This window comes from Xyrauchen texanus, chromosome 17 (genome assembly GCF_025860055.1).
Source record: "Xyrauchen texanus isolate HMW12.3.18 chromosome 17, RBS_HiC_50CHRs, whole genome shotgun sequence".
In the NCBI taxonomy this organism is placed as follows: domain Eukaryota; kingdom Metazoa; phylum Chordata; class Actinopteri; order Cypriniformes; family Catostomidae; genus Xyrauchen; species Xyrauchen texanus.
In genome coordinates, this window is record NC_068292.1 from 37479888 (window position 1) to 37494080 (window position 14193).

Consider the following 14193-nt stretch of genomic DNA (forward strand, 5'->3'; position numbering starts at 1 on the left):
CCCACGCCTGCCCCGGTCTGCGAGCCAGCGGCCACGCCTGCCCCGGTCTGCGAGCCAGCGGCCACGCCTGCCCCGGTCTGCGAGCCAGCGGCCACGCCTGCCCTGGTGAGCGAGCCAGCGGCCACGCCTGCCCTGGTGAGCGAGCCAGCGGCCACGCATGTCACAGTGAGCGAGCCAGTGGCCACGCATGTCACAGTGAGCGAACCAGCGCCTACGGCCTCTACCGTCAGCAAGCCTGAGCCCTCGTCAACCACGGTCAGCGAACCTGAAGCCACGCTGACCAGGAACAACATCCCAGCTTCGCCAGTCGCATCAGCCCGGAGGAAGAGGAGAAAGGGAGAGGTCTCTGCACTCCAGCCTCCGCCTGCCACAGCCCCATGCTCTGAACCCCCCTTGGCTCTGCCCTCAGCGCCCAGCGAACCCAAGCCGGCGCTTACCACGGTAACCCAGCCAGAGCCCGTAGCCTCAGACGTCAGTGAGCCAGCGCCAATAGCCTCGGACGTCAGTGAGCCAGCGCCTGTAGCCTCGACCGTCCCTGAGCCAGCGCCTGCGGCCTCGACCGTCCCTGAGCCAGCGCCTGCGGCCTCGACCGTCCCTGAGCCAGCGCCTGCGGCCTCGACCGTCCCTGAGCCAGCGCCTGCGGCCTCGACCGTCCCTGAGCCAGCGCCTGCGGCCTCGACCGTCCCTGAGCCAGCGCCAGTAGCCATGACCGTCCAAGAGCCAGCGCCAGTGGTCGTGCCCATCCTAGAGTCAGCACCTCCCGAGCCTTCCAGGGCTCCCCCTCTCGAGCCTACCAGGGCTCCGCCTCCCAAGTCTCTCGAGTCTTCCAGGGCTCCTCCTCCCGAGCTTTCCAGAGCTCCGCCATCCGAGTTTCCCGAGCTTTCCAGAGCTCCGCCATCCGAGTTTCCCGAGCTTTCCAGAGCTCTGCCCTCTGAGCTTCCCAGAGCTCCGCCTCCCAAGCCTCGCGAGCCTTCTAGGGCTCCGCCTCCCAAGCCTCTCGAGCCTACCAAGGCTCCGCCCCTCAAGCCCCTCGAGCCTTCCAGGGCTCCGCCTCTCAAGCCTCCCAAGCTTTCCAGAGCTCCGCCCTCCGATCCTACCAAGGCTCCGCCCCTCAAGCCCCTCGAGTCTTCCAGGGCTCCGTCTCTCAAGCCTCCCAAGCTTTCCAGAGCTCCGCCCTCTGAGCTTCCCAGAGCTCCGCCTCTCAAGCCTCTCGAGCCTGCCAGGGCTCCGCCTCTCGAGCCTGCCAGGGCTCCGCCCCTCAAGCCTCTCGAGCCTTCCAGGGCTTCGCCTTCCAGGCCTCTCGAGCCACCCAGGGCTCCGCCTCTCGGGCCTTCCAGGGCTCCGTCCCCAGAGCCTCTTGAGTCTCCTACGGCTCCGTCTCCCGATCCACTCAAGCCTTCGACGGCTCTGCCCCCAGAGCCTCACGAGCCTCCTGCAGCTCCGCCTCACGAGCCTCCTGCAGCTCCGCCCCCGGGGCCTCCTGCGGCTCCGCCTCCAGAGCCTCCTATGGCTCCGCCTCTCGATCCACTCAAGCCTTTGACGGCACCGCCCGCCGAGCCTCCCGAGCCTCCTACGGCTCCGCCGATCGAGCCACTCAAGCCTTCGACGGCTCCGCCCGCCGAGCCTCCCGAGCCTCCTATGGCTCTGCCGATCGAGCCACTCAAGCCTTCGACGGCTTCACCCTCAGAGCCTCCTTCGTCTCTGCCCCCAGAGCCTCCAGAGTCTTCCTGGTCTCCGCTCCTAAAGCCTCCCACGTTGCCGCCTACCTCGGCTCCGCCTCCTGAGCCTCTTTCAGCTCCACCTCCTGAGCCTCCCTCAGCCCCGCCTTCAGAGCCTTCATCGCCCTCGCCTCCTTCGGCTCCGCCTCCTGAACATCCTTCAATTCCACCTCCGGAGCCTCCCGAGCCTCTCCCGGCTCTGCCTCCGAAGCCTCCATTGGCTCCGTCTTCAGAGCCTTCTTCGCCCTCGCCACCTTCGCCTCCCTTGGCTCCGCCCAACACTGTTCCGCCTCCTGACCTCCCCAAGGCCTTACCGCCTGAGTCTGCCACGGCCCTGCCTAAGCCTCCTTTGGCGCCGCCTCCCAAGTCTTCTACGGCTCCGCCTCCGAAGTCCTCCTTGGCTCCACCTCACACGGCTCTGCCAGCCTCTGTCCTGTGGCCTCTTCCCAGACCTCCTACCCCAGTCCCAGTCCAGTGGCCTCCACCCAGGCCTCCTGACCCTGTTCCCGTCCTGAGGCCTCCCCCCAGGCCTCCTGACCCAGTCCCTGTCCAGTGGCCTCCTTCCAGGTCCCCCAAACCTGTCCTTGCCCTGTGGCCAGCTCCCAGGCCTCCTGCACCTACCCTTGCCCGGTGGCCAGCTCCCAGACCATCGAAACCTGTCCCTGCCCGGTCGATACCACCCCGGCCTCCTAAACCAGTCCCTTTGTGCCCCCATGGACTGCCTAACTGTCCCTTGTGCCCCCGTGGACTGTCTCATCTCCCTTTGTGCCCCCAGTGGACTGTCTCATCTCCCTTTGTGCCCCCGTGGACTGTCTCATTTCCCCTCGTGGCCCCCCCGGACTTCCTGCCTGCCCTCTGTGCCCCTTGGACTGCCTCCTTGTTCTTGTGCCCCCCCTGGTCTGCCTGTCTGCCCCCGGTGCCATCATTTTGTTCTCTGTGGGTTTTTTGTCTTTTGTCTTCTAGGATCGTCTGGAAGCCGATCCTTTGAGGGGGGGCTCTGTTATGAATACCCTGTCTTGTTTCACTGTTGCCCTTTTGTTTACCATTGTTGTCACTTTTGCATTTCTTAGTTTTCACTTTAGTCCCTTATGTAACTCCATAGTCTCTTTGTTGGCGTTCGTGTTTCCTCCGTTCATTGTTTTCACCTGTCCTCATTAGTTTGCCTTTTACTTCTGTTAATCACCTTGTTATCTTGTTTGAGTTCTGTTTGTTCATTGGTTCCTTTTTCCCTTGTTTATGTATTTATACCCTGTGTCCTTGTTCAGTCTTCGTCTATCGTTGTTTGATGTTAACCCGGTGTATCTTTCCCTCCCGAGTTCCCTGTTCGTGTCTACCTTGCTCAGCTTTCTTAGTTTATGTTTCATTTCCCCATCGTGGGTTGTTACTTTGTGTTTTTCCTTGGTTGTTTATTAAATAAAGTTTAAACTGCGTTTGGATCCGCACCTCCTCGTCTGCCTCGTTGCTCAAGCATTACAGCAATAGACTGGCATGTCTTAATATTAGGTCAAAAATGGCAACAAAAAAAATTAAAATAAACTTATTAATAGTGTGCCCTTACCCAAACCCCTTATCTAAACCTAACCAATCAGTAGAGTGGGTAAACATGATAGGAAGCTATCATGCCAATTATATAGTTGTGTGAATGGACATCTGGAAACTGTTCACTATTTAGGTAACAGAAAAGGTTTTCAGAGTAAAGGGAGCCAAGACCATTTATTTAAATAAATAAAATGAACTCACTTAGAATAGAAAAAGACAAAAAAGTACAAATTTAATGGAAATTTATTTGCAAAATAATTACAATATACTTTGATTGCTTGGATTCGAACAAACATTCCTGAATAACTAGACAATGCTTTCTCTATCAAAGAAAGAAAGAACAGATACAACACAACATACTGTACTCATTGTAAAGGGCGGGTAATACAAAATGCATTAGGCAGTATACAGTACATGTGACTAATCTAACAATAAATGAAAAACATGGCCTTAAATGTACACAATGATTTAAAAGCATGGAATTACTTGACTTTTTTAATAAATTGAAACTTTTATTTATCAAGGTTGCCCTAAATTAAAAATACAGTAAAAAATTATTCACAAAATTAACAGACATTTTGTGCCCCATTTGTCATAGGTATGATTGGCTTGCACGGCAGATCTCACAGATCTTTCAATCAAGCTGTTCCCATTTAATAAATTGATCTATACCATTGAATTATAAAACAGTTATGCTCAATGGAATGGCTACGTCAATGAACAGAAGTATCACTCTTTTTCAAAAACATAAAAAATGTCTTGCATACTTGTGAACATATGCAATCTGATTGTCTTTAAAATTACAATATAAGACGAATAGGATAAAGTCAGTTTTATGACAGCTGATTTTTAAATAATAAAAAGTCCAATACAGCTTGTTAACAATTAATTTGTGAACAACATTATATGTTTTTGCATTTTGAATGATAAAAGAAATTGCTGCACACTATTCCTGTCTGAAAGGACAAAAAATGTCTTGTCAAGTCAGTATCAGGTATCCTAATATTTGAGTCAAGTCAGAAGTCCTCAGCACAGCGCATTTGTAAATACAGTATTTAGAGAATTTGCTTTCAACAGCAAAGAGGATATTATGGAACCGAACTGAACTCTTGGGATAAAATGTTTAGAGAGAGAAAAGTATTTTGGATGTATTTCAAGCCTGTTTTGACAGTAAATGTGATGACAGGAGAATATCTGCTAAATTCACAGGTGAGGAGTTGAGAGCATGTGAGACTTCGATTTCAGAGTCCAGGGAACAGGTAGAAAAACTTTGGCAGCGATGCCCGGTCTTTACATACCATTTGTTTGAAGTTCCCAATCATACATGGGACACTCTCAAAGCGTCTCATAACCTATAAAAAGAGAATATTTTGGATTGTGAACAAAGTGTTGCTAAAACTGGTGAAATGTCAGTGTACACACAGATAAATGAACCTATGAGAAATACTTTTGACCTTTGACAAAAATAAATTCAAACAGGTTGCAGCATATGATGTACCTTCCTGAACAATTCCTCAATGTGATCCTCATGTGCACATTTGCTGAACACATCCACTAAGCACTGGACATAAAATGTCCCATGCTCCACATGCCTGTAAGATTTGGTGTCTGTAGAGAAAATTAAGAAGTGGGTATGGATGAATAATCAATTATAGTATGCATTACTATTACTGTATATACAGTATATTATAGATCAGTGAAATACATTAAGTATTAGATCATTTGAAATGACCTGTATGTGTCTGTGCACTCACCAGGGGTGCAGGACATCAGGGGGATGAAGTCCTTCTCTGTGTGCACCCAGTCATCCCCCTCTATTTCCATTGGCTCCTCATGCTCACTATCGTTGACCCACAAACGCCCGTGTTCATCTGGACAGAGATTTGTGTGAGACTGTGTAAGGCATTTTCAAGCCGTTCCATTTTGCCCCTTTGAAACAGCCTAATAACAGACTTTGGGAGGCATTGTTACTAAACAATAATAAAAGGTAAGTACTGAGAAATCAAAGAGAATTTAAAGTTAGATGATTTTTTCAGTGATTTAAGTACCTCCTCTGCAGGCTTGAATAAGAATAACCTTTGGTTTATCACGCAGTGCTGCACACTTCTTTGCGTTCAGATGGGAGAAGATATTATCAACGGGGAATATATCAGATGGGTTCTTTGTTTTATCATAATGGACACCTAATATGGCACCCATTTTGCCGTGGGACATTATAACCACAAAGGTGCTGTCTGAATATAAATGTTCCTTCCGTCCAGCAAAGCTTTTGACCGCATGATCCATTTCCTGAACATAAATGAAGACAACACTAAAAATTAGGTGACAAGTACAGTTAGACAACACCAATATTTTTTGCACCATCTCTACAATTAATCTGAAAAAGTCTACTCGCTCTTTATTGATAATATGGTTTCATGAGGCTGGACTGATTTCTTACAAACCTCTCCAGACAGATTTCTGTGTGTCACTACTTGATAATCTAGCTGGTTTAACAGCCACTCCATGTTTACGTCATCTTTCTCCGCCCCTCTCCTGTTCATTCTCTTATTGTCAAATTCGATGTTGTTGATCAGCAGGGCAAGCCGTTTTCTCGAAGACTTGTCTACTGATTTGTAAATCTATGAAAAACAACCATGCAGATTTAAATCAAAACCAATACCGTAAGAGTCATTTAGTCATTTATATATACTTCTTCCTTTACATTTAATGTGTATTGTAAAAAAATAAAAAAAGATGATTTTTTCAGACAACATTTGTTGAAATAGAATACTTGCCTCTTCTCCCTTTTCTCTAAGAATTCTATCTCTAAATTCTTGGCTGCATTGAGTAACAGCCAATGGTTTCTGCCAACCATCTGACAGATACAGCGCACTCTCTGCAGGTATCTGGACAGTTTCTGAATTTGGGACCGTCCCCACAGGCATAAGAACGCTCTGTGACTTTGAGTCTACCTCAACAGGTTGGGCCATTGGAGAGCCTAGAATACAGAACACAGTTGTACATCATTCAACATATTAATAGAAGTAAGCTACATATGGCAGCACACTAAATAGTAAGCAGCACACGTTAAGATTGATGTCCGTTTAAGAAAGTTTGATCTGGAAATCATTGCATTTTAATTAACATCTACTAAAGATCTTAAAAAGCTCACATTTACAGACAGTCTATAGGCTATCATGATTCACTAACGTCTTAAAGACTTCAGATCTTTTGAACGTATTTTTGACAACCGCGAGGAAACGCCTTATAGACGTAGGCTATAGGCCTATATTGCAGATGAGCAAACAAACTAAAAAGTATGCCTACTTAGGATGTGCGTGTGATGTCAGTGTGTTAGAACAGAAATAGAATATTTTCAGACCACGTTTTGATGTTCCTAAAAACCTAGATTACAAAAGTAATGGTTCAGTAAGGGGCCGTTCACACCGAACTCGTTCTCGTGAACGGCCTCTAGAGCCCTCTAGAGCTCCGATAGCACACACTTCTCTGAGATGTCTGTTTCAGATATTTTCATATGGAAATCATCACATTTTAATTTAAGACTGCTAAACATCTTTAAAAATAAAAATAAGATTTATAAGCATGCGAAATCATAAAAATCTCAAAGACATCTACTAAATGTCTTGATGATACCCAGGGGTGGACTGGGAAGAGAAATATGCCCGGGACTTTACATTTTTACCCAAAAGTTGTTGAGTTGTACATCGTAGATGTATTGCATTAAATAAAATAATAAAAACAAATATATATATATATATATACAATTAAAATATAAAAATACGTCTTTAGGCTGATGTCCCATCAGTGAGCTGAGCGCAGGTGTCCCGAAAAGTGTTTTTAAACGTTGATGTTCTTTTTAACTTGACACGACGCGGCGCTCCTGCGCGAGACCCTGAAAATAAATAGGCCTAAATAAACAGCGAGATGCGGAAAAGGGTCCGTTCACACCAAAAACGTTTAGCGTCCGTCTGTGCTGTTTTACAAATGTTTTGTGTAAACACACACTTAACGGACTCTTTGGCCGTTGCGCTGCGTTTTTTTTTTTTTTTTTTTTTTTGCGTCTAGCGCATGTGCTCCACGGAGACGCCGTGTTAAGTTATAAAGAACGAAAACTGTTAAAAACGCGTCTCGACACGTGCGTTCGTTTCTTTTCGTTGCGCAAAACCCCGTTCGTTCTGAATGTCCCAAAGACCCATTATTAAAGATTAAATTCAAGAACCTTGTAAAAATGTTTGAAGACAACTGTGACTATTTGAACGTTTCTTTGCTTATACATGCTTTGAAAACATGAAGATCCAAGCGAAATCGAAAGTAGGAAAGTAGAATGACATCACATTGAAAAGCTATTGTAAATTATATCGAACCGATAACTTAGGCTACTAATCTTCTGTCTTCTTATTTAATTTCGGTAATGCTTTATCTCGAATATTTAATAGACCGTTTCTGTATTGAAAGCAAAGAGATCTTCCGTCTTGTCGGAATTACAATTTAATTTATTTCCTCTTTTATAATAAAATTGCTCCAAGCATGACAGTTTCACTTACTGGTGACCTCTCTGAGTTCTGCTGCTTGTTCTCTACAGCCAATTGCCTCTAAAATTTCGAGTGATACAGAAACCGCATCTTTGGATGTGAAAGTGGACACCATTAGATCCGCGAGATCGATCGAGTCTTCAGCCTTTTCGGTCGCGCTTCGACGGACGCGAGGTTCTTTCTTTCGATCGCACAATTTGTTTTTAAATTTCTTTTGGTTAGCCTCCCCCAGATCATCAAAAACGTCAATCAGATGATCCTTAATAGTTTTCTCCATGTTTGCTCAGTCTTTTCCTGCCTCCGACAAGTTTCCTTTTCGCTAGTATGAGGCTTGGAGACGAGTGCATGAATATGTATATGCAGGAAAAGACGGCCCCTGCGATCTCAACACGGTCCTTGAAGATCCAGTTTCCTGTAATCAGAACAGCCAGTTTAATGGATTAATCTTTAACAAAAAATTATAAAATATTTATTTATTTATTTATTTTTTATATTGCACTCTTCAATATGATGGAAATTTATATGAAATTGAAATGCGTATATTAAAAAAATATATTTAAAAAAAAATAAGCAAAAATATTTTTTGACTGTTTTATTTTTATTGCCTACTAATGATTTCAATAACTTTTTTGGGCTATGTGTTTTTTGTGTCATTAACATAATCACAATAGTAGTAAAAATGTTATACAAAGTTTTACTCGAATGTCTCTAAACACCTTTTTTTCATGTTTCATCATTAAAACCCAAACAAAAATCTCTTGAAGTTTTTGCTTTAAAAGTTTGTGCTATTTTAGATATTTTTTAATCAAGCTCTTAACTAAGAATAAATACAATAAATGTATCATTAATCTAGATAATAAACTATAGAATGGAGGTTACAGCTGAAGTTATACATTTAGTTCTGCATTCTTCTGTAAGCTCATAATAATAGCACCGTGTAACCATTTTTTAATTTTAAATGTTTTATTTATTTTTTGGTTCCTGGATAGTGTGTTATTTCCTAATTGCTTATGCCTCAAAAGTAGAAAATGGCTATTGTTCCCCATAAACTTTGCTTTTGTGACCAAGACAGTGATATTTTGAAATGTACCTATTTTCCAGAACATTCCAGATCGATTCAGTGCTAAGTAAACTTGGAGTAACTTCCAGAACATTCCAGAACTTTCCAACTGCCTAAGTGGATACATATCAAGACCTTGCTGGATGCCTTAAGGTATGATGAGTACGGCTGGGAGGTCATAGGAGACTTAAAAATCGTGGCATTCCTGATGGGTCTCCAAGGTGGTTTTACCAGGTTTCCATGCTATTTTTGCCTTTGGGACAGCAGAGACACCAAGGTGCAGTACCACAGGTGGGATTGGCCACCGCGGACCGAGTTCTCTGTGAGGAGGAACAATGTCAAGTGGGAGCCACTGTTGGACCCCCGGAAGGTGCTGATGCCACCACTGCACATCAACTTCGGCCTTATGAAACAATTTGTCAGAGCTCTAAATAAGGAGTCGGCAGACTTCAAGTACTGTCACGACTTCTTCCCTAAGCTGTCTGAGGCAAAGGTCAAATCCGGCGTCTTCGTCAGACCACAGATAAAGAAGATCCTGGAGTGCATTGAATTCCCCAAGAAGCTCACTAATAAGGAGAAAGCAGCTTGGAACAGCTTTGTCGCAGTGGTTCGGGGCTTTCTGGGCAATCACAAGGCTGAAAACTATGTGGAGCTGGTTGAGACTCTGGTGAAGAACTACGGCACAATGGGCTGTAGGATGCCCCTCAGAGTCCATATCCTTGATGCTCATCTTAAGACATTCAAGGAGAAAATGGGAGCGTACTCGGAGGAGCAAGGCAGGCACTTCCATCAGGATATACTGGACTTTGAATACCGCTACCAAGGACAGTATAATGAGAACATGATGGGAACTACATTTGGGGGCTGTTCGTTAAAGTCTCGAAAAACTACTCACTTATAAATCTTTTGTAGTAATTTTTGTATTACTTTAGTATAAATACATGTTCATTTGGATTCATTTGCTGTTTTTTTCTGACTTTATGTGAACAAAAAGACACACATTCGGCCGTTTTCTCATTGGAAATAGGTACATTTCAAAATATCACTGTCCTGGTCACAAAAGCAAAGTTTATGGGGAATAATAGCCATTTTCTTTACTTTTGAGGCATAAGCAAATAACACTTACTACCCAGGAACAAAAATTGTCTTTCATAGTGTAGTTATTATAACCAGTCCATCCTATGATCTTCATTATCGAAAGATCTAAAACTAGTCTGGCATCTAATCAACTTATTAAAGTTGCTGAACAAGTTTCGCCAAAGCTCAGCTATAAGCTAATACTCTTAGTTTTTTGTGATAAATCTGTGATAAATAAATACATTTGTTGGTCTCTCAGACAGAATTAAACCTATTCAAAATTCACATGAATTAATAATAACATTTTGTGACGAGACATGTTTATTACAACATAAAACAAATATTTACAATAATTAACAATCTGATGTCACAACATTTACAAGATTAGTGTTCCAAGGATAAAAGAGGTAGTGAACAATGTTCTGTAGAGGCCTCTAACTGCACTGGATGTGTGAGGACACCTTGGGGCCTAGGCATGATATTTCATGCAAGGAATCATGCAGGAATTCAAGGAATGGGAACATAAAAAACTGGGGTATACATATTTAAAAATACATTTTAGATCTGTCTATGGCATAAAAAACTGCATGTTAACATATAAAAACAATTGAAAAACAGCACGGATGCAACAACACGTTCAGTGTGAACGGCCCCTTAGAATGCAACGGTCAATGAATTCTTTGTCATTCGACAAGACATGACTCCTGATGTTTGACAGTTCATTTTGATTAATGCATGTGTGAAATGTTCTCTTCTAATGTGTCCAGGACTCTGCGGTTTCCTCTGATCTTGTCGTGCTTGCTACAGTGTGTGGAGATCCTGCTTTTGATGGTGAGATGTTTAGACTCGTTAAGACCTCATGTGCCGTTTTCCCGAGCATGCTTTGCACATCACAGACAAAACGGTAGACATAACGTTTTCCTGCTGTTTTGTGAATGATGTTTTTGTGGTAGTAGTAACGCAGACCACGACTTAGCTTCTCGTAATTCATTTTGGGCTTGTTCTTACACTGGCCCCACCGCTTGGCCACCTGGAGGTCACAGATAATGATAATGAGTTGAGGTAATGAATATCTTAAACCAACCAATAAAACATCTTTATCTTTAGAACAGATGTAAAAATGTGGTTAATAAACGGATTAAAAATAACAGAGTCCCTCTTGCTTAAACGGTCAACATGTTTTACTTTAGAAACTTTTTTGTGTTCAGTTGAGGAATGACTCTAACCTCTGCGGGGTCTGACATTTTAAATTCCCAGCCATCTCCAGTCCAGCTGATGAAGGTGTGGCAAGCAGAGTCCAGCAGAAGTTCCAGCAGAAACTGCCATAGCTGGATGGGCCCAGATCCTGATGGAGACCAAACAGGAATAAGCCATAAATACAAGACAAATGTATTCTCACTCTATATTTTGAAACACGATTCCTTCTACAAAAGGTCCTGTAACCGAATGCCTCACCTGGGTAAGCGGACATTGGTGCCATTTCACTCTCCCTGTCTGATCTATGATATGGTGCACTACGCCTTTTGGCCACACGGGGGCAGTATGACTCAGAGGATTGAGTAATTGGAGGTGAAGAAGAGGATGGGGGCTGGCCAAGCATGGAAGTGCAGTAACTGGGTGAGGGGTAGTCGGACCAATATGAAGGCCTGTTTTGTTGCTCTGTTTCATACAATGAATATGTTCCCTCAGTAGCACCTATGCAAGAAAAACAATTATAAATATAATATACTAGGACAAGGGACAAATATCTCAAGTTCTGTACCACACTTTGTTTTAATTAAAGAATGTTTTCAAAATCTCATCAATAATAGAAATTATATATATAGTAAAATTATGACGTATACATTTTACTGTAGGCTTATAGAAATTATATTAAATGAATGCAGAATGAACTAATAGAGAATAATGAGAATTGAGGCCTACCCAGGTTGTCCTGGCTAACGGTTCCAGATGCTCCTCTATGACTTGGACCTTTCCCAGGTTGGTAATGGCTGATGGTGTCCATTCCTGGGTTGAATGTACTACTTTGTGCTGGAGGACAAAGAGGCACAAGGTTCTGGTAGGTTTGAGCAGATTCCTGATCTGCTACCATTCCATTAGGAACTGTGAACAAACGACACATTATTAGGCCAGGTCACTTAAAAGAAGATTTCAAAAAATTTATTTTGCATTGGTGTTTTGATACTTACTAGTATACGATGCCCAGTAACTAAACTCAGGTAAGGTGTCTAGATTAAACAGTCCGGATTCGCTGACTGAAAGAGTATGAATCATTCATGTAAAAACAGTAAACACACATTTTTGTAATCAATAGATGAAATATTTGCTATAAGACTAATCAATGTAATTGACAGGAAGTTCTGTATTAGATGCTTACCTTTAGAACTGTGCAAATTCTCCTTCTGGGGCTCTGAATACGTTTGTGGATACTGCTGTTGGGCAGGTCCTTTGCGGTCTAATAAAAAGGACATGTCTTCACCACTGTAGTCTGGAGGTACATTACCAAAAATATACAATTAATGAAAGACAGGAGATTTCCCCGCCCTCCCCAGAATTAACAATGGATAAAATCTGTGCAACTCCCCGATAAAGTTTTCTACACCAGCTTTCCCCCCTAGTCTGAACTGTGCTAGAAATGAAGGAAACACTAGCTGTGGGACTGTGACAGGTTGATGAAGAAGGCTGTAGGAAAGGGGGTGCTAAATCTGTTAGAGGAGGAAGTCTGGAGGAAAGGATTAGGAAGAGAGGGAGGGAACAGAAAAAAAAAACGGGTGTATCTTTAACCTGACCACCCGTCCCTGGTTTGGACATTCCTAAATCTCAGAGCATGCATACCCTGACACCCCCTTTTCCTGAGGAGCTTTGAATTAGAGCACACAAACATGCTGTCAAGGTCTAATTTTTAGGGTTTTGACAGGGGTGTTGCAATTCTGGCTTTGCGTTTGAAGGACAAAGGAAATGTTTTGCACAGAGATTCAGGAAACAAGGCTGGACGAATACTAATGCCCAGAAAATTGGATGAATTTTGCCCTTGTGGCCAAACTTCATTTGACAATTGCAAGTATGGGCATCAATGTCATAATTTCTATATTTCAATAAAAATGTTATCATCAGAAAGAGACAATAAGTTAAAATAACATATTACCATATGAACTGAAGTCAAAACCACCAGGAACCTCTTGAGTTCTGAAGTCTTCTGTGTAAAATCCAGCTTGATACATCTCCATATCTGAAAACAGAAACAGCATGATAAAGTGTTTAAATTAAAAGCAAAGACTAAAGTAATTGTAATGACACTTAATGAATACAGATATAGATAATAAAGGATTATAAATGACTCTTTCCATTGGGTTAGTTTTACTGTTTATTCCATAGGCCTAATAATTGCAGCTAGGAATGCCCTTTACACAAATTCTGTACATTTATTAAATCAAAAATGTTTTGTTTTATTTAATGTAAAAAAACTGAAGCCACTGAATCAAAGTAACTATCTGATAAGAAAACCAGACCCTACCTTAAGTTTCTCAGAATCCTTATTGCTGATATTAAGGATGCGCTACAGCCTCAAGCAGTGCCTTTACACTCGTGACTGTGGGTGCTTTTACTCCGGACAGTTATAAAGAGGCGTTGCGCGTTGGGGCGTGCCCGAGTGTCTGTGAAGTAATGCCTCGTGACGTCAGACGGGAGCGGAGTCACGACCACAGATTTGTTACACTGCCATTCAGAGAAAAGGTGTCTAGGGAGTTAGCGTAAAAAATAAAATTAAAAAAAAATTGTTAATCGGGGTAAATTTAAAGGTCTTAAGAGAAAATCTCTTTCTGATACATTTTAATCAAAAGCAAAATCTCATGACTGTTTACTGTTGTTGCTCTTAATAATAGCTGGTTGGCCTAAGCATGATAATATATCTGATGTTTATTTGTTTATTGTATAGGGACGCATATAAATGGCAGGCTACATGTTTTTTTTAACTAGCCAACTGAGTTCAAAGTAGACCTAATTTTGAAAAAAAAAAGATTTGGACTTAAAGCTACAAATTGTGTCCTTCTCGAAAAATATATAGGAAGAAAATCTCATTAAAAGCTGACATTCTTGAAAAAAAGAAGAAATGTTGGCATGAGACTACAACAGCTGTGTTGCTGTTCTGTGGTGCATATGACAAGTGAAAACATTTAATCATGGAAAAAAATGTAAGAATAGCCGATGCCCTTTAATTTACACAATTAAACCCATGCAGAAGATTTTCTTCAAAATATTCTGCTCT

At 42.9% G+C, this 14193-nt stretch overlaps 2 protein-coding genes across 2 annotated transcripts; both read right to left on the minus strand.

Annotated features, from left to right (window-relative positions):
* Positions 1-3500: 3500 nt before the first annotated feature.
* On the minus strand, positions 3501-8165 carry LOC127658034 (caspase a-like). Its single transcript, XM_052147103.1, has 7 exons — positions 7805-8165; positions 6035-6237; positions 5702-5878; positions 5306-5546; positions 5012-5128; positions 4756-4865; positions 3501-4609 (listed from the first exon to the last, which is right to left on the minus strand). Exons 1-7 carry the CDS (start codon positions 8067-8069, stop codon positions 4499-4501), a joined length of 1224 nt encoding a protein of 407 aa, XP_052003063.1. The 5' UTR covers positions 8070-8165; the 3' UTR covers positions 3501-4498.
* Positions 8166-10244: 2079 nt separating this feature from the next.
* LOC127658273 (protein c-ets-1-B-like) lies at positions 10245-13534 on the minus strand. The gene is made up of 8 exons (XM_052147474.1): positions 13444-13534; positions 13075-13158; positions 12307-12417; positions 12119-12184; positions 11853-12032; positions 11385-11624; positions 11156-11274; positions 10245-10959 (listed from the first exon to the last, which is right to left on the minus strand). The coding sequence occupies exons 2-8, from the start codon at positions 13154-13156 to the stop codon at positions 10684-10686; spliced, it is 1074 nt and encodes a 357-aa protein (XP_052003434.1). The 5' UTR covers positions 13157-13158; positions 13444-13534; the 3' UTR covers positions 10245-10683.
* Positions 13535-14193: the final 659 nt, after the last annotated feature.